The sequence below is a fragment of the Dendrobates tinctorius genome, unplaced genomic scaffold (genome assembly GCF_039654945.1).
Source record: "Dendrobates tinctorius isolate UK_male_01 unplaced genomic scaffold, ASM3965494v1 ptg000046l, whole genome shotgun sequence".
In the NCBI taxonomy this organism is placed as follows: domain Eukaryota; kingdom Metazoa; phylum Chordata; class Amphibia; order Anura; family Dendrobatidae; genus Dendrobates; species Dendrobates tinctorius.
Window position 1 is genome coordinate 82,175,645 of NW_027361714.1, and position 20,974 is coordinate 82,196,618.

Below are 20,974 nucleotides of genomic sequence, written 5' to 3' on the forward strand. Positions count from 1 at the left end.
CTTTATCTCCCAATTCTAGGTAGAGACAGTAGCTGAATGTCAGTAGATCCCTTCCAATTTCACTTTGATCCACCAACAATCTAATATCTGTTGGCTAAGTTCAATGGTCCCCCAATGTCTTAGAAATCAAATATGTTGGATCTTTACTTGTCCAATTTATTTTTTGGACGATATAAGTGCCCAGTTATGTGATTAGCAGTCACTTATCCCCATATGTCTATAGGAATAACATATTGGATCAGCTGAATGCCATTTATCTATAATAATATCATGAATAATAAAAATGATTATTATAACTAATATAATAAACAACATCATGTATAACATTCATCTAAATGTTAATGGAGTCTTCGGTGAAACCAGCGGATGGAGCAGATGTTGCTCCATGTGAAATCATTAGTTGTTATGTGGAATGTTAATATAAGCAATCAAAATAATAAATTTGATGTTACACAACGTATATAAATCATATTATACCATAGGGTTTCAGCAGAAGACTAAACATCATTATTGCAGTTGTTTGATGCAGGATTTTTTTACACAGTAATAACATAATATTCTTTTTTTCCCCTTCAATTTCAGTTTGTATTTATGTGAACAAACAAGGTAACACCGGACCCTATCTTGACAGAAAAAAAGTTCAGCAACTCCCTGACCACTTTGGACCTGAGCGTCCTTCCATGGTGCTACAGCAGGCAGTTCAAGCCTGCATTGACTGTGCTCATCAGCAGAAGAGTGTGTTCTCCCTTGTGAAGCAGGGCTATGGAGGAGAAATGGTTTCAGGTGATGGGGAATGAAGACACGTTTGCAAATAAATTCTGTATTGCAGTTATTAATTTTTGTGCTTGATTTTTTACTAGTTCTTTTTAGATCTACTCTTAAAGCAAACATTTCACTGCTTTTTTATTTTTAAGTATACAGCTCACTAATACGGTTCTAAAGATCTGATTAAAATGTGTTCTTTTAACCTCAAGTCTTTTGTCTTGATATGGGCTTTTGAATTTAGGATACTAAGCATGAACATTTCCCTTTGAGCTAAGAGGGTGATATCAATGATTCTTATCTGTAGGCGTTTACGGTACTTTTTCCTCTGTATGAAGCTGCCCAATTATAAGAAGGTAATGTCATAGAGGGGAGAAAAGCAAAATCCTGCATTTTCAGTGTCATCTGTTGAGACTTACTGTGTCTAACTTGACAATGCTGAGAATTCCTTGCTCTCGTCACTTTCTGTCATTACAGTGCATCAGGTGAGCAGCCTTGGTCATGCACAATAGTCTGGACCTACTACAGATATTGGGGAATAAGGAGTAAAGAGATTGATGGTGTGCCTCAATAACTGTAATTAGTCCAGAGCGGTGTATATGACAAACTCTGCTCCCACGATTATCTTCATTGCTCTGGTGCTCCCACACTTAGGCTCTCTTCCTCCACCATGTAGCGACAGTAAGCAACGGGAGTGATGAATTTACAGTGTGGTCAAGTGAGATACATCAAGTCTTACCAGATCAATCTGAAATTGTTTTTGACCTTCTCCATGGGTCTTTGCTTTTTGTCCTTTTTTGGCCTCTATGATGCTTCCTTCTTATAATTGGAGAACATCATAGAAAAAAAAGCAAACCCCCCAGAGAAGATTCTTTGCTAATGCACTCTTGGTTGAAGGGGAATTTTGGGCAACCTAAATTTCAAAAGCCCATATCATGGCAAAATAGTCAAGAAAAAAATGCTGTTTTCGGCACATCAGCCTCTTTATTAGTGAGTTATACGGTATAAAATAAAAAAGCATGTTGTAAAATGTCCTCTTCAAGTGATAAATAGCAAAGGAGCAATGCAACTGTGGTGTGTTCAGCGTTTCGAATTGCTCCAGGGTAGGGCATGTTTTGCATCTTTTGACCTAAACAAAGGAGTGGCTTCAGAACAAATAAACAGCTGAATTGCACAGCTATTACATGTGGTTCAGCCATTTGTTAATGAAGGGAGGTATCCATTTGAATGAGATTGCCTTGTTACAAAATATTAATGGAAATCTATCAGTTAGATCAACCCCCCCAATAATTCAGATCGCACATATGTATATGCAGGATTTTGAAAGCTCAGTCCATTGACGCTTTTACAGTTGTGGCCAAAAGTATTGACACCCCTGCAATTTTGTCAGATAATACTCAGTTTCTTCCTGAAAATTATTGTAAACACAAATTCTTTGTTATTAGTATCTTCATTTAATTTGTCTTAAATGAAAAAACACAAAAAGAATTGTCCTAAAGCCAAATTGGATATAACTCCACACCAAACATAAAAAAGAGGGTGGACAAAAGTATTGGCACTGTTCGAAAAATCATGTGATGCTTCTCTAATTTGTGTAATTAACAGCACCTGTAACTTACCTGTGGCAATAACTAAATCACACTTGAAGCCAGTTGACATGGATTAAAGTTGACTCAACCTCTGTCCTGTGTCCTTGTGTGTACCACATTGAGCATGGAGAAAAGAAAGAAGACCAAAGAACTGTCTGAGGACTTGAAAAACCAAATTGTGAGGAAGCATGAGCAATCTCAAGGCTAAAAGTCCATCTCCAAAGGCCTGAATGTTCCTGTGTCTACCGTGCGTAGAGTCATCAAGAAGTTTAAAGCCCATGGCACTGTGGCTAACCTCCCTAGATGTGGATGGAAAAGAAAAATTGACAAGAGATTTCAACGCAAAATTGTGCGGATGTTGGATAAAGAACCTCGACTAACATCCAAACAAGTTCAAGCTGCCCTGCAGTCCGAGGGTACAACAGTGTCAACCCATACTATCCGTCGGCGTCTGAATGAAAAGGGACTGTATGGTAGGAGACCCAGGAAGACCCCACTTCTTACCCCGAGACAAAAAGAAGCCAGGCTGGAGTTTGCAAAACTTACCTGAAAAAGCCTAAAACGTTTTGGAAGAATGTTCTCTGGTCAGATGAGACAAAAGTAGAGCTTTTTGGGCAAAGGCATCAACATAGAGTTTACAGGAGAAAAAAGAGGCATTCAAAGAAAAGAACACGGTCCCTACAGTCAAACATGGCGGAGGTTCCCTGATGTTTTGGGGTTGCTTTGCTGCCTCTGGCACTGGACTCCTTGACCGTGTGCATGGCATTATGAAGTCAGAAGACTACCAACAAATTTTACAGCATAATGCAGGGCCCAGTGTGAGAAAGCTGGGTCTCCCTCAGAGGTCATGGGTCTTCCAGCAGGACAATGACCCAAAACACACTTCAAAAAGCACTAGAAAATGGTTTGAGAGAAAGCACTGGAGACTTCTAAAGTGGCCAGCAATGAGTCCAGACCTGAATCCCATAGAACATCTGTGGAGAGATCTAAAAATGGCAGTTTGGAGAAGGCACCCTTCAAATATCAGGGACCTGGAGCAGTTTGCCAAAGAAGAATGGTTTAAAATTCCAGCAGAGCATTGTAAGAAACTCATTGATGGTTACCGGAAGCGGTTGGTCGCAGTTATTTTGGCTAAAGGTTGGGCAACCAAGTATTAGGCTGAGGGTGGCAATACTTTTGTCTGGCCCATTTTTGGAGTTTTGTGTGAAATGATCAATGTTTTGCTTTTTGCTTCATTCTCTTTTGCGTTTTTTCATTTAAGACAAATTAAATGAAGATAATAATACCAAAGAATTTGTGATTGCAATCATTTTCAGGAAGAAACTGAGTATTATCTGACAAAATTGCAGGGGTGTCAATACTTTTGGCCACAACTGTATATCTTCAATCTGTTGCTGCACTCCCAAAGGATCAAAGTTTTAAATCATAAGCAGATAAGTGCTTTTGGCAAGACAGGGAACTTTAAGACCGCATCAATAAGTTGAGTGTTTGGTGAGTTTTTTGCCTCAGTATTTATACAACACCCTTTATCAAGGTGTGCAGAATTATTAAGCAGCGTGATTGCCTCAAGCAAAATGGGCCAAAAAAAAGATTTAACTGACTCTGAAAAATCTTAAATTGTTACAAGTCTTAAGGAGGGATGCAGCACTCTTGAAATTGCTGAGATATCTGAGTCCGTTCACAGTACCATCAAAAGTTCTGAAGTAAATAATCAACAGGGTCACGAAGAACATGTTGAGTAAAAAAGATGCATATTAATTGCCAAAGATTTGAGAAGAATAAAACATGGGGTGACCAGGAACCCATTATCCTCCAGTGCTGCAATATTCCAGAACTGTAACCTCCTTGGAGTAACCAGAAGTACAAGGTGTTCAGTGCTTAGCGACCTGGCCGAGGTAAGGACACATGAAACCAGCACTGAACAAGACACAAGTTGAAATGTCAAGACTAGGCCAAGAAATATGTAAAGACAAATTTTTCAACGGTTTTATGGACGGATGAGAAGAGAGTGACTCTTGAAGGACCAGATGGATGGGTCCACAGCTGGATCAATAGCGGGCACAAACCAACTTGGCAATTTATGTTGTTTTGAAAAGCTTCTCTGTTCTTATAAAGAGGGATTTTTAATTCTGTTGTTTAAAACTCATTGCCTAGGTTACCGGCCACCTCTGCAGAGTAGCACTAGTGGCCGCTTTTAGTCAATGAGTTGTAAACTAGAGAATTAAAAGTTCCTGTTGATTTTCAGGAGCAGACTGCCCTCTGGAAAGCTGGGAGGCTGAAGATAGAAAATGAGAGACACCGCATTACTCTTCTCACAAGACACAAGGCATCTGCAAAATTGATATATTCATCTTATAAATATTATGTTTAGACTTGATCCTGTAGTATCTACTTCTCAGCCAAGAGCAGACAAAATCTTTACACAATATGGCAATGATTCATTAAGATTGGTGTTTCGTACGGGGCGTGAAGAAATAAGATTTGCCATATTCATTATACGCCACTTAATGAATTCAGCGCATGTTATCAGTGGGATGCACCTCACTGGAATGACTGGAATAACATTTCTGTTGTAAGAAACGTCTACTGAGGAATTTGACAGAAGGATGTAGCCACTCCCTATTCCACCATGGCCCCTCCCCATCTCCACCCATTTTCATGGCGTAAAACTGTAAATGGCAAAAGTTGAAAAAATGTTGCGCAACTCGGCGATGCTCCAAAATGTTGAACTTTTCTAAGTGTTTTACAATTAACTGGCGTAAACGTTTTGATGAACCCGGGCCTTATTAGTCTTCAATTCACACACTGAAAATAAAGGAGTTGTATGTCAGAAAGTTACATAACTTTCATAGTGATTAAGTACTACAGAACCGGTTCATTTTCACTCTGTGAAATAGCAGCAGTTGATACCCATGTAGGTGTAAAAGATTATTCTGAAAAAGGTTTAAAGAGGACCAGCCTTAAACGAAGGGGAGAGATAACGCCTTCTTTGACTAGTGCATATAAACGCTGGCACATCTGATGTGAAATAAGAAAAATAAGCTTTGTGAAATCGCTCAGCCCTTCATGGTGCGGGAGCTGCTGAGATAATTAGTAAGCCGTCGTTCCAACAAAGAGAATTAATTAGAGCAAGAAAAGTTCTAGCGCATACTTTAAAGAAACCGACAAACCTATGAATATTATAGTGGATGGCAGAGCCGCGGCTCATGTATCATCATTCTCCACAATTTCTGTCACTATCAGAGAGTGTCATAGCCAAAAAATTGGTTCCAATAGACAAGTTGCCTTACACGGGGAAGATAATTGGAATTAGTGACGACTGAGTGAAAATTTTTAAATTTTTCTGCTACATATGGAGTTTTTCTAACTTATTTGACCTAGTGTTATTAGAACGTCTGAACATATGAAAGGATTGCACTTTTTTAGGAACCCCCCCCCCATTATAAAATGTACATTTTTGAGTTCTATGTCTTATTGTTTTTGACATGGGAAAATGGGTTGAAAGACAATAGAGTAAATGATCAATAAGTATACCAGCAAATATAGAGTTAGACTTTATTATAATTATCACGACTCATAAAAGTTACTAAATGGATGCTTTTAATCTGATAAAGTTGGCGCACTTACTTTCAAAACTCATACAGGAATGTCTGTATAAACTTCTTGGAAAGTTTACCAGCCGGATATTTAAATGAGCATTTTATGTGTTTCAGTTTAATAAAAAGCAAGCAAGAGTGCACAGAGTAAAAAATATGTTTGTCTTTATTTCAGAAATATATCCTTTTTTGATTCCACATTCCTTTTAAAAATAATTAAAATTAAGAAAATGCCTAAAAAAAAAAAGTCTCTAAAAATCGCCGCTGTCAGTCATGATGCCATATCCTGAGAATAACAGGTTACACTACAGTATAAGGCTAGGTTCGCAACAGCGTATTTTCTCTCATCCGAAACAATCGGGTCTATTATGCTTATTTAAAAAAATGTCTCCATCTTCTTCATTGTGTCAGTCTGTGGAAATCAGACTGCAATCAGATGTCATTTGAGTGCGGTCCAATTTTTTCCACCAAATTCATTGATTTGCTTAGCCGGGTGCGATCCGAATATCGGATGCAGATTGGGCATGCTGCGGTTATTTCCTCAGACAGACTTGATCCAAGGAAAAAAATTGCACATGTGCACAACCTCATACTATAACATTGGTCAGAGTGTGATCCAATATCTGTTGGATCACACGCGGACCCAATGTACGGTCGTCTGCATGAGCCTAAAGTGTGTATAATTAAAGTATCTTTCTTTTTTTTCAGTTTCTGCTTCATTTGAAGGAAAACAGCATCTTCTCAGCCTTCCTGTAGTGAACAGCATAGGATATGTTCTGCGATTCCTGAAGAAGCTGTGCCGCAGCCTTATCTGTGACAATCTGTTCAGCAATCAACCCTTTATACAGTATAGTACGACTTTAGACAACCCCAAGGAATATGATACTGGAAGGATGGAGTCAGGTACAAGTTAGATTTCATATTTTCTATTAAGATATGTTTTGCATATTTGTGTGTTTTGTTTTATCTTTTTATATATTTTATTTTAAGAACTGTATATTTTTATATTAACCCCTTCACGACCTTTGACGCCACATAGGCGTCATGAAAAGTCGTGCCAAAACGACCCATGACGCCTATGTGGCGTCATGACTTTAAAGCCCCCCTGCGGGTCGGGTGACCTAGGACACTGAAAGGTCACCCGACCCGCAGATACAGGGGGCTTTGTTCTTCACCACAGGGGGCGTGGTTTTGCCTCCACGTGGCTACGATCGCTCTAATTGGCTGTTAAAAGTGAAACAGCCAATCAGAGCAATAGTAGTATTTCATCAATGAAAATTGATGAAATATTACAATCCAGCCAAGGCCGATGCTGCAGTAGCATCGGACATGGCTGGAGACTGTGATCCGACCCCCCCATCGACTCACAGGGCCGACTGGCCCCCGATACTGACTGACGGCAATGTGCCGCCACCGTCATCATCAGCTCCCCTCCCCCTTCTCTGGGCTCCCCCCACCTTCCGACCCCCCCATCACCCCCCCGGTACGTCCAATGTCCCTCTCTGCCTCCCGGTGTCCCACGGTCCTGCTTCATGAGCGCCGCCATCTTGGAAAATGGCGGGCGCATGCGCAGTGCGCACGCCGGCTGCAATTTCCCTTCATTCAGTTTGATCACTGTGATAAACTCTCACAGTGATCAAAATAGAATGAAAAGTAAATAAACCCCCCGTTTATCACCCCCATAGGCAGGATCAACTAATAAAATAAAGAAATTATTTTTATTTTTCCATTAGGGTTAGGGTTAGGGTTGGAAAGAGGGTTAGGGTTGGAATTAGGGTTAGAGTGGAATTAGGGTTGGAATTAGGGTTAGGGTTAGAACTAGGGTTAGGGTTGGAATTAGGGCTAGGGTTGGAATTAGGGTTAGGGGTGTGTTGGGGTTAGGGTTATGGTTAGGGTTGGGATTAGGGTTGTGGTTAGGGGTGTGTTGGGGTTAGGGTTGGAGTTAGAATTGAGGGGTTTCCACTGTTTAGTCACATCAGGGGGTCTCCAAACGCGACATGGTGCAACCATTGATACCAGCCAATTTTGCATTCAAAAAGTCAAACGGTTCTCCCTCATTTCCAAGCCCCGACGTGTGCCCAAACAGTGGTTTACCCCAACATATGGGGTATCAGCGTACTCTAAAAAAATTGGGGGCTAAAAAATTATTTTTGTGGAAAAAAAAAGATTTTTTCATTTTGACGTCTCTGCGCTATAAACGTCTGTGAAGCACTTGGGGGTTCAAAGTGCTCACCAGACATCTAGATAAGTTCCTTGGAAGGTCTAGTTTCCAAAATGGGGTCGCTTGTGTGGGGTTTCTACTGTTTAGGCACATCAGGGGCTCTGATGACCGCAGACCTTTCCATCAAAGTCTGCATTTCAAAACGTCACTACTTCCATTCTCAGCCCTTACGTGCGCCCAAACAATGGTTCACCCCACATATGGGGTACCAGCTTACTCAGGACAAACTGGACAACAACTTTTGGGGTTCAATTTCTCCTGTTACCCTTGTGAAAATAAAAAATTGTGAGCTAAAATAATCATTTTTTGAGGAAAAAATGATTTTTTATTTTCACAGCTTTGCGTTATTAACTTCTGTGAAGCACTTGGGGGTTCAAAGTGCTCACCACACATCTAGATAAGTTCCTTGAGGGGTCTAATTTCCAAAATGGGGTCACTTGTGGGGGGTTCCACAGTTTAGGCACACCAGGGGCTCTGCAAATGTAACATGACGCCCGCAGACCATTCCATCAAAGTCAGCATTTCATAATGTCACTACTTCCCTTCTGAGCCACGACGTGTGCCCAAACAGTGGTCCCCACCCACATATGGGCTATCAGCATACTCAGGACAAACTGGACAACAACTTTTGGGGTCCAATTTATCCTGTTACCCTTGTGGGAAAAAAAATTGCTGGCTAAAAATTATTTTTTTGGAGGAAAAAAAATGATTTTTTGTTTTCACGGCTCTGCGTTATAAACTTCTGTGAAGCACTTGGGGGTTCAAGGTGCTCACCACACATCTAGATAAGTTCCTTGGGGGGTCTAGTTTCCAAAATAGGGTCATTTGTGGGGAGTTTTCACAGTTTAGGTAAATCAGGGGTTCTGCAAATGTAACATGAAGCCCGCAGACCATTCCATCAAAGTCAGCATTTCAAAATGTCACTACTTCTCTTCCGAGCCCCGATGTGTGCCCAAACAGTGGTCCCCCCCCACATTTGGGGTACTATCGTACTCAGGACAAACTGGACAACAACTTTTGGGGTCCAGTTTCTCCTGGTACCCTTGTGAAAATTAAAAATTGCGCACTAAAAAAATAATTTTTTGAGGAAAAAAAATATTTTTTATTTTCACGGCACTGCGTTATAAACTTTTGTGAAGCACTTGGGGGTTCAAAGTGCTCACTATGCATCTAGATAAGTTCCTTAGGGGGTCTAGTTTCCAAAATGGGGTTATTTGTGGGGGAGCTCCAATGTTTAGGCATACAGGGGCTCTCCAAACACGACATGGTGTCCGCTAACGATTAGAGGTAATTTTCATTTCAAAAAGTCAAATGGTTCTCCTTCCCTTCTGAGCCCTGCGCCCAAACAGCGGTTCCCCCCCCACATATGGGGCATCGGTGCACTCAGAACACATTGCACAACAACTTTTGTGGTCCAATTTCTCCTGTTACCCTTGTGAAAATGAAAAATAGCGTGCTAAAAAAATGATTTTTGAGGAAAAAAAATTTTGTTTTCTTTTCACTGCTCTGCATTATAAACTTCTGTGAAGCACCTGGGGGTTCAAAGTGCTCACTACACATCTAGATAAGTTCCATAAGGGGTCTAGTTTCCAAAATGGTGTCACTTGTGGGGGGTTTTCACTGTTTAGGCACACAGGGGCTCTCCAAACGCGACATGGTGTCCGATAACGATTGGAGCTAATTTTCCATTCAAAAAGTCAAATAACGCTCCTTCACTTACGGACCCTGCCGTGCGCCCAAACAGTGGTTTATGACCATATATGAGGTATCTGTGCACTCAGGAGAAATTGCCCAACAAATTTTAGGATCCATTTTATCCTGTTGCCCATGTGAAAATGAAAAAACTGAGGCTAAAAGAAAATTTTTGTGAAAAAAAAGTACTTTTCTTTTTTACCGATCAATTTGTGAAGCACCTGGGGGGTTCAAAGTGATCAATATGCAAGTTCCTTGGGGGGTCTAGTTTCCAAAATGGGGTCACTTGTGGGGGAGCTCCAAAGTTTAGGCACACAGGGGCTCTCCAAATGCGACATGGCAACCGCTAAATATTCCAGCATGTTTTCCATTCAAAAAGTCAAATGGCGCTCCTTCCCTTCTGAGCCCTGCCATGCACCCAAACAGTGGTTTATGACCACATATGAGGTATCGGTGTACTCAGGAGAAATTGCCCAACAAATTTTAGGATCCATTTTATCCTGTTGCCCATGTGAAAATGAAAAACTTGATGCTAAAAGAAAATTTTTGTTGCAAAAATTAAAATGTCCATTTTTTCTTTCCACGTTGCTTTAGTTCCTGCGAAACACCTGAAGGGTTAATAATCTTCTTGAATGTAGTTTTTGAATGTAGTTTTTGAGTAGCTTGATGGGTGCAGTTTTTAGAGTGGTGTCACTTTTGGGTATTTTCTGCCATATAAACCCCTCAAAGTCACTTCAAATGTGAGGTGGTCCCTAAAAAAATGGTTTTGTAAATTTTGTTGTAAAAATGAGAAAACGCTGGTCAACTTTTAACCCATATAACTTCCTAACAAAAAAAAAAATTGTTTCCAAAATTGTGCTGATGTAAAGTAGACATGTGGGAAATGTTACTTAGTAACCACTTTGTGTCACATAACTCTCTGGTTTAACAGAATAAAAATTCAAAATTTGAAAATTGCGAAATTTTCTAAATTTTTACCAAATTTCTGATTTTTTCACAAATAAACGCAAAAATTATCGACCTAAATTTACCACTAACATGAAGCCCAATATGTCACGGAAAAACATTCTCAGAATCGCTAGCATCCGTTGAAGCGTTCCTGAGTTATTACCTCATAAAGGGACACTGGTCAGAATTGCAAAAAATGGCCAGGTCATTAAGGCCAAAATAGGCTGGGTCATGAAGGGGTTAAAGCTTAAAATCTTTAATAAGTTTGATCCTTGTATGCTCTAAAGAATTCAATAGCCCATCCTGAGTGTGTGACCTTTTGGTTGTCTGATAGTAACATATTTTAAGGAGGGGGGGTTGTGTGGACTGTGTCAGAGTGTGATTTATGCTCACTTTATAGCCAAAAACAGAGGTTGAGAGCTGGATTCTATTAGAGCATTAGTACTTATTTTAAGCAATTATTCCCTGTACTATTGACTGATATCCTTGTGAGGAGTGCACCAGTCCTACAAGGTCCATCTCAGTGCTTACTTAGACATATTTGCAAATAGTTTCCCCTTCCCGTTTTTCTTATTTGGCAAAAGGCTGTCTACCGATATGACAGCCACATACATGAAGCAGAGTAAGGAGGCTCTGATTAACCTCCATGAGTAGAGAGGAATTGAGACAGCAGACAAATCCAAGGATCTACTGATTGATGCCTGGATGGAGCAGGAGTCAGAGCAGAGTACTGTGGCACCTGGACAAAGTGAAAGCCCAACTCAATATAAATTTGTGTAAAAGGAACTCAAAGTAAAGTGTTAAAAATCATTAAAAGATTAAAAGAAACATGAAAATATCCAGATTAAATGTAATGTCTGTCTTCTTTCACTTATATTTGCTCAACTTGTTGGCAGGTAATATTACTGTATGCGATAGTATTCACTTAACTCATTGAAGCAAAGCAGGACTGCTACTAGTGCCATCAGTTCTGGCCATTCATATAACTTAGTATTGGCATAATAATATGATAATACATCGATTCAATTATACAATCATCATCATATAATCAACATCAAATTTTATTATAGTATGTTTAAGAAAAATACGCATTTAAACACATAAAAGAAAAAAAGAATTGTTTACCTTATGATATTTATCAAAAGTTGTTCTTTATTGATTTCCATAAATATGTATTCCTTTATTAAATGATTACGTGACCCCCATTTTTTCAGCAGAAACTGTCATTCCAGAAGATTACTTGGTTGATCCGGTTAATACAAAACGGTACAGTGTTGACCCCTCTGATTCTGCCTACAACTACATGGGTTCTCTTTACCCTGTAAGACAGAACAATGGAGAAGGACGGCTCGGAGGTGGAAGTGGTGGAAGTTCCTCTTCATGTAACCATAGGTCCAATCCGATGTCTTCAGGAGGTCAATCCTCGACAGGATTAAGGCGTCAAACATCAAGTCCCACTAGAAGTGGAAGTTACCTTGAGGGAAACAGGAGTGGTAATGTAGTTTATTTCATATTCTGCTATGTCCTGATATGTTTCTATTTTTATTGCATTCTGTTTTTATTAATTTTGAGAGTCAATGTACAGCAAAGCCTGTTAACAGTAGAGTTCAAATCGATAAGAAACTATGTTAAATTAGAATACCACAATACCATATTAATAGCAAGGGAAACCATTAAGGTACCATTCAAACTTTTTACTATGTTATAACACAGGTTAAGTTATTACAAGTAGGCTGTAAATCAGCTGTACAGGATACAAATTGGTTACACATGGTTAAATAGGATCACTCTTAGTTAAAGGCTTCAGGGCAGGTTAAACCGGAGGGTATTCTCATATTATCCAAGATTGTGCCCCTGTATTATTATTACATTACGAAACCTTTAACATAAAAAGAGCAAATATAAAGGAATGCAATGAGAATAAATAGTCCAGGACGTCTCAATACTTCTCTAACCTTTCCATCAAGTAGTCTTATCAACATTGTGCAGTTCCACCTCCAAAATATAAGAGAGATGCAGAATTTGGGTCATAAGAAGCAGCAATAGTGAAGGATAGTGATTGTAAGGGTCATGGCGCAGGCTAACAGATGTTGAAGCAGAGAATATCGAAGCAGATTGCTGGTTAGTGCAACAGATCGGGTTAGAGGATTTGCTCCAGTGTATTGGCACACCGATAGTGCTGCCAGTCCATGGAAATAGCGAGCAGGATTCCAAATGGAGAGGCTGAACAGCTGTTAAAATTTGGTGAGACAACTGGTCATAGGTATTCTGGAGGTTTCTGGATGTAACCAGCTCCTAATAAGCAGCAGTGGTTCATAGGAAAGGCTGAAATGGAAGGTATCAGGCTAATCTTGCTCTTGTGCAATTGTGGTTTTTCCTCTATTCATTTCTGTTCACATGGATTTAATATTTTCCTTACACATTTAATGGAAATTTCGTTTTAAACACAGTATCATTTATAAATGGTGTAAGCTATAATGACTACTAGAACTACTAGATCTATGGGTGTCTAATTTCTAAGACCCCCATTGATCACCAGAATAGGGGTCTTACGTCCCCTGATTGTATAGACAAAAAGTTCCTAAGTTACTGGATGTGACATAAAGACAGCCCTTTTACCTAAGATTCATCTTGAATTTGTCTCTTTGGCATTTGTGCTATAGAATAATTGTCCTGTAAGGCTGCTAGTACTTAAAGCCAGTTAGCATGACAAGTCCATGAATGTTGCTGTAGGTCACATGCGAGCTTTCAGGTACTAGGGTACACCCTCAATAGTGGAGAGAGGGAGACACACAATTTTCCAGCTCAAAAGTTTGGGTTCCCATTCTTTTCAGTCAGGTTTGGTTTAAGTTCGAGTACAATTCTGGTACCAAAACCGTACTTTGGAATAAAGATTGGGTCCAGTACCAGAATCTGAACTTCCACAGGTCTGCTCATCCCTAATTAGCACTCAGCTAGTAGGTCATAGTTGTTGAATACGTAACCAAGCAGCCTAGGCTACATGGAATGGGTTGATTAGTTCTTCCATTCGAAAGATAAATATTACTCAGTCAAATGGATCTGAAAAGGAAGAGGTTCCACCAACTTCCAATGTTGAGTAATAATTTACTCAACAGTCGCAGAAAAAGTATTGCAATTAGCTACTATTACCTAATTGACTCTAATTAACCCTGACATGAGAGGTAAGGAGACAAACTCCAAACATCCTGTCATAAAGTGGAAGTCACTGAATTATAAAGTGTGAATAATCTGTTACAAAATGACATTCTCTAGAGAGACCCTCTTATGTCACTTCTTACATTACTGGCAGAAGTGAAAGGGAAAACTTTTGGGAAATCTGGACATCTGTACAATCTACAGAGCTCATTGTAATTTTTGTATTGGTATATCAGGATAAAGTAAGGCACTGGCCAGGGTATAGATTTTCCTCTACTCCATCCAACATTTTGTTTGTTTTAGGCAACATTTTGTCTAAACCTGCTCTCTTTCTGTTTGTCAGGTTATTGTGAGAGCAGTTAAATGACTTATGTGATGTCAGAAGCTAGCAGTTATCCAGTGACTTAAAGTGGTCTGAGATTCTCCAGTGTCTGCAGTGTAGGAGTGTACTTTGCTTTACACTTTAGTTGCTGTAGACCCTTGTTTTAAAAATGAAGATATTTTTAATCTATATAGTTCAGTATTGTATCGTTTTTCCATATATTTGTAGAAAACATGGGCTCTAATATGTTTTACTTTATAGCCTCGAGCCCTTCTCCTGAAAACCAGGATGCCGTCAGACCATCTAGCAAGGATCCATCCAACTGGACTGTGGAAGATGTTGTCTGGTTTGTGAAGGATGCTGATCCACAGTCATTAGGCCCACATGTTGACCTTTTCAGAAAACATGTAAGTAGAATTTTGGTTGCAATAGATTAAATATTTCTTAGAAGTAATGCCACAGCTGTTCATTGACCATATCTTGTATTGCAGGTTAGCCCTATACAATTCTACGATCCTCACTTATCACCAGAACAAGGACTTCAATTGTCTTCAATCTTATTCTATACTAATTAAAGAGGATCTATCACAATTGATTTATTAATCTTTGTTAATTATGTGTATATGTTTATTTATAACAGTATAAAATTAAATGGTGTAATAGTTTTTAATTTTTTTTGGTTCAGTCACTGGAGGCTTCCATTTGTATTTTCCTTTATGCAGTGTGTCAGAGCACGACACAACACATAGCAAGTACGGCAGACACAAGGCATAGGACACTGTGTTTGGTGTCCGGCCATATCTTCTAAGCTCTGGACTATGCACACCCTGTGTAATGTGCAGTTAACAGCTGTAGGTGGAGTCAGGCGGAATTTTGCTGTACCCAGCGCTCTCCGCTAAGCTGAACTTTCACCTTGTTACTGCTCATTTCTACTTTCAGTATTCAGAGTGCAGCAGTCATATCCTCACTGGCTGCTGCACTTTGAACACTGTCAGTAGCAGTGACAGCAGATCAGGTACCAGATCTTTGTAGATGAATTATTCCAGTGGAGAGAGCAGGTCAGGTAGCTTGGCATCACTAATACAATGGCAATCTGCCCGACCTGTTCTCTCAGCAGGACGAAGTCACTGCCATATCCCTAGTGCACGATTTGTGCTCACCATCACAGCCCTAATGCAAAACCTGGTTTCAATGCTCACTGCAATCCATAATATTCAGAGCGCAGCAGCCAGAAATGATTTGACTGGCGTGCCCTGAATACTGTAAGTAATGGGGAACAGCGCCTTCTTCCTGCAGTGAGAACAGGTCAGACAGTCTGGCATTAGTAGCACAATACGAAGCTGTTCAATCTGCTCTTACGGATGGATGGAGTAAATCGAAATGAAGGATAAGGCTCAAGTCTCCCAACGGGACTAAAATATAAAGTAAAAAAAGGTTAAAAATAAAGTTTAAAAAAATAATTAAATTATAAAAAAATGTTAAATCATCCCCACATCCCTTCTATTCCATTAATAATAAAGGAATCAGAGATGTTCATGAAACACGATCCACAAATTCAACAGCATCCAATGCGATTGTAGAGACTAAAGAAGAAATTTATTGTGCCACATGTGATGTTTTGACCCAATGAAAGTCTCTATCAAACAGAGAAAATGTGGGTGGCTTAACCCCAGTGTAAATAGTGCACAAAAAACAATCCCTCCAATCAATGCTAAGGAAACACCCACAACACATACAAGGTATAAGGGAAAGGTCCATATCCAAATAGAATTAGGATAGTACAAAACATCAGTTAAGACACACATTACACATAAATACACATCATCATTACAGTTTAAAAATAATAAAATCCTTTGAGGACCAAAGAGGATTATATCTATACTGCTCATGTGTTGTTGTCCAACAGCCATCTTCAGACGTGCATACGTCACCCAGTCTCCTTCACCAGGCATCCGGTTCATCAGCATGCAGCCAATATCCAACAGACACATCTGTGCATACAGTGCATACATTACGGCCAATGAGAATCAGAGTGGTCTTGTTGACTGGCAATCCCAGTTGGCTGTCTGGAGAACCCAGATGCAACAATTCAGGACTGAATAGGGGAGATAACAATAATCCCATCCCCTTAATGGTTCATACCAGCAGGTGCAAGTAAAGAAGTCCCAAAAAAATTATATTGTAAAAACGCAAAAATATCTAAGACACAAAAAAAGCAAAGAAAAAAAGAGAAGAAGAGATAATTAAAGGCCACGGTGATTTAATAGGGAGCATAGCAGTACTAATCAGTGGATTCCCCCATAGTTAACAGCAATTGGCTGACCCAAATATATCATAGTCTAACAACTAAAGATATGTAGCTCATGTTTTCAGCACGGGCAAGATTTCAACATAGCCCAAACATCATAAAGTTTCCTAAAACATAGATTCATTATAAAAATTGTAATAGAAATAATAGGTATCCTGAATTTAATACAGTATGTTACCCTTAACAAATTACCCATCACAAATCACTTAAAAAAAGAAACTAATAATAAATTAAAAAATATTTATCACAGAATAATTAAAATAGTTACAGTGGCATGTAAAAGTTTGGGTGCTCCTGGACAAAATTACTATTATTGTGAACAGTTAAGCAAGTTGAAGATGATATGATCTCTGAAAGGGCTAAAGATGAAGATGACACATTTGCCTTGTATTTTAGGCAAAAAACACAAATATAACATATATATATATATATATATATATATATATATATATATATATATATACACCGGAATATATAATAATATATATTTATATAATTGCCTTGTAATGTTTTCATTTCCTGTTCTGTCCAGATGTCACCGTATCTCAGAATTCCAAGTGGATGAAGTTCACCGACCGCCATATTGGGACACCCAAGTGTGTGGTGCGACGATGTTCCACTGGGGGTACCGCGCAATAGGTTGGTACCAGCTGCAGTTTCCATATTGAGACACACATCACTTGGGTGTCCCAATATTGTGGTCAGTGAACTTCTTCCGCTTGAAATTCTGGGACACTGTGACATCTGGACAGATCAGGAAATTAAAACATTATCAGGCAATTATATAAATAAATAACAATCCCTTGAAGAATGTCTCAACAATTAAGATTTCAGAGCGGATTAATTTTTTACAACAGTATTTACAGTATTTGGTACTTAACTGTGATTATTGACTTTTCGTCATAAATTATTGATTCGTCCATTTAACAAGGAGAAAGATGAAAAAGATCCTTCATTAAGAAACACAGAATAAATGAGCATTACCACCACAAAGCTACTGCAACTCTTATCAGGATGAGTCTTGTGTAACAAACTTTTATTCCAGGTCTAGAAATTAATAATTAAATATAATCTTGAAATGGAACAATTGAAAGGACCTCCCAAAAAGTAGCAGCTGAGAATGGCTTCACGGTACAGGGACATATATCTCTGTATTGCCCCCCGCATGCACTTCACTCCATTGTGTCGATAGACTCGATAGTATGTTGACAATGTATTTTCAGTAATCGATAGATACCAGCAAACCATTGTTTATGGTTTTTCCTAATATGCTTATGGTTTTACAGTACTTTACATTATATTTTACTAAAACTGCCCCAATTTTTTATCCCATAGGAGATTGATGGCAACGCCTTGCTTCTTCTGAGGAGTGACATGGTTATGAAGTATTTGGGACTTAAACTGGGACCTGCTCTTAAACTTTGTTACCATATCGATAAGCTGAAGCAAGCAAAATTCTGATCATTAAATAGCATAAATTCTGTACGATGGTAAAGATGTAACATGTTGCCTTATGAAAAGGCCATTGTGACACATTATTATTTTTCATAGGCTTGTGCTATAGAACGGTTGGGCCATTTTCACATTGGCCTAGCTTTCTTACTGAAAAGCCATGCAGCTCATTGCTCTGAATGTGGGTGACATAAATGTAGGCGTCTGTTGTATCACTTTGGCAGAACTAGCATGGAATTGAAAACAAAACACCAAACTTTTTGTACGTTAGGTGCTAGGTGCTGGAAGATCTATTGACACCATGAAACCGATATTTGCCATACGAGTAGAAAATTCACCAAAGCCTCTAGCCCTGACACAATACATTTTTATAAAACTGACACACACCGCTTGTAGCTGGTCCATGAACACAGTCATTTTTGTATTAACAGTTATCAACCTTTAAAAGATTATCTACTGTGGAAAGTCAGATATAGATAGAAGCTTGCTCTATGCAGTTATCCCAAGCTCTTTATCTATGTGTCCACGGCTTGTCGATGGAGCCAATACTTTAAACGTATTGCACTAGTAAGTTAAGAAATATCATTTTTTGTGCCAACAATTAATCGGTGTGCTAAACATAAGCAAAGACTGGATATTCAGCTACAGTGGTCTGGCATGAGAAGTGAGTACGGAAAGTATTCAGACCCCTTTAAATTTTTCACTCTTTGTTTCATTGCAGTCATTTGGTAAATTCAAAAAAGTTCATTTTTTTCTCATTATTGTACACTATGAACCTCATCTTCACTGAAAAAAAACAGAAATGTAGAAATTTTTGAAAATGTATTGAAAAAGAAAAATTGAAATATTACATGGTCATAAGTATTCAGACCCTTTGCTCAGACACTCATATTTAAGTCACAAGCTGTCCACTGGAGTCCAGCTGTGTTTAATTAAACTGCTAGGACTTGATTTGTAAAGGCACACACCTGTCTGTATAAGAATTCGCAGCTCACAGTGCATGTCAGACCAAATGAGAATCATGAGGTCAAAGGAACTGGCCAAGGAGCTCAGAGACAGAATTGTGGCAAGGCACAGATCTGGCCAAGCTTACAAAAGAATTACTGCAGTATTCAAGGTTTCTAAGAGCACAGTCGGGCCTTTTATAGCAGAGTGGCTCGACGGAAGCCTCTCCTCAGTGCCAGACATATGAAACCCCGCATAGAGTTTGCTAAAAAAAACACACGAAGGACTCCCAGACTACGAGAAATAAGATTCTCTGGTCTGATGAGACAAAGATAGAACTTTTTAGTGATGTGTGGAGAAAGCCAGGCACTGCTCATCAGCTGCCCAATACAATCCCAACAGTGAAACATGGTGGTGGGAACATCATGCTATGGGGATGCTTTTCAGCTGCAGGGACAGGATGACAGGTTGCAATTGAAGTAAACATGAATGCGGCCAAGTACAGAGATATCCTGGATGAAAACCTCTTCCAGAGTGCTCTGGAGCTCAGACTTGGCCAAAGGTTCACCTTCCACCAAGACAATGGCCGTAAGCACACAGCGAAAATAACAAAGGAGTGGCTTCAGCACAACTCTGTGACCATTCTTGACTGGCCCAGTCAGAGCCCTGACCTAAACCCAATTGAGCATTTGTAGAGAGACCTGAGAGACCTGAAAATGGCGGTCCACCCACGTTCACCATCCAACTTGACGGAACTGGAGAGGATCTGCAAGGAAGAATGGCAGAGGATCCCCAAATCCAGGTGTGAAAAACTTGTTGCATCATTCCCAAGAAGACCCATAGCTGCACTAGCTGAAAATGGTGCTTCTACTCAATACTGAGAAAAGGGTCTGAATGCTTATGACCATGTGATATTTCTGTTTTTCTTTTTTAATAAATTTGCAAAAATCTCTACATTTGTTTTCTTTCAGTCAAGATGGGGTGCAGAGTGTACATTAATGAGAAAAAAATGAACTTTTTTGAATTTACCAAAAGGCTGCAATGAAACAAAGAATGAAAAATTTAAAGGGGTCTGAATACTTTCCGTACCCACTGTACATCTCCAACACTTTTACCTACCTGGCCAGAAATCCTCAAGCTTACCAGTTATTAATTTAGCTACCACATACAAGTACAGGCATAGCTCTCCTACTTCTAAGGTTTTGCATATCATGCCGTAGCTCACTTAGCTTTAACAAAAAATTTCTAGCAAAAAAAAAGTTAAAATCAACACAGTTCAGGCTAGTTTCAGACTAGCGTTTCCGGGCGCAGAGCAGTGCTTCCGCTAAGCTCCGCCCCAGCCACGCCCCCTCCAGTCAGCTCCTCTTCTGATCGCATGACTCTGCATGCAGTCAGCGTACCCTATATTTAGCGTTGGGTACGCTGGTCGTGCGCTGGCACACTTTTGCCGGCGCATCTGCCCTTTTGGCACTGCACCAAGCGCACAAAAATGCAACGCACATCGGCGCAGCACCAAAAGGGCGGATGCACCGGCAAAAGTGTTCCAGCGCACGACCAGCATGCCCAATGCTAAATATAGGTTATGCTGATCGCATGCAGTGCCATGCGATCAGAAGAGGAGCTGACCTGAGGGGGGCGGACAGGGGCGGAGCTTAGCGCCCAGAAACGCTAGTCTGAAACTAGCCTAATTCCTTTGCTAAATTGTCAAATTATAACACTGCAGTCCTCACATATGTTTTCAAACCTCATGTGACTGCTGTAAAAAGTTGATATTCCACATTTCATCTGCAATCTCTGAAAATAGAAAAAAATATCTAAAGAAAATGTCAATATAAATAAGTTCCTTGCATCTTCATTTTGTCTAGTGAGGTAAACGCTATGGGATTAAAGTGACACTAGAGAATTAGAATGGTTATGCAGAAAGTATGTTAATAAGACTGGTGAGAGTGGTCAAAAGTGTTAGGAAGCTCCGCTGTTGTGACC

The 20,974-nt window shown here is 39.6% G+C and overlaps 1 protein-coding gene across 10 annotated transcripts in view; it reads left to right on the forward strand.

Annotated features, from left to right (window-relative positions):
• SCML4 (Scm polycomb group protein like 4) overlaps positions 1–18,752 on the forward strand; it is a 184,788-nt gene extending 166,036 nt beyond the window's left edge. For 7 of the 10 annotated variants that reach the window (XM_073576066.1, XM_073576064.1, XM_073576069.1 and 4 more), the window contains exons 5-9: positions 583–783; positions 6,656–6,850; positions 12,023–12,301; positions 14,548–14,693; positions 17,930–18,752. In XM_073576066.1, the coding sequence (XP_073432167.1) occupies positions 583–783; positions 6,656–6,850; positions 12,023–12,301; positions 14,548–14,693; positions 17,930–18,055 (947 nt within the window). In that variant the 3' untranslated portion in view covers positions 18,056–18,752. Of the gene's footprint in view, positions 1–582; positions 784–6,655; positions 6,851–12,022; positions 12,302–14,547; positions 14,694–14,777; positions 14,957–17,929 lie in introns of those variants that run through there. The other 3 variants (XM_073576071.1, XM_073576073.1, XM_073576072.1) reach the window with 3 other exon arrangements.
• The last annotated feature ends 2,222 nt before the right edge of the window (positions 18,753–20,974 follow it).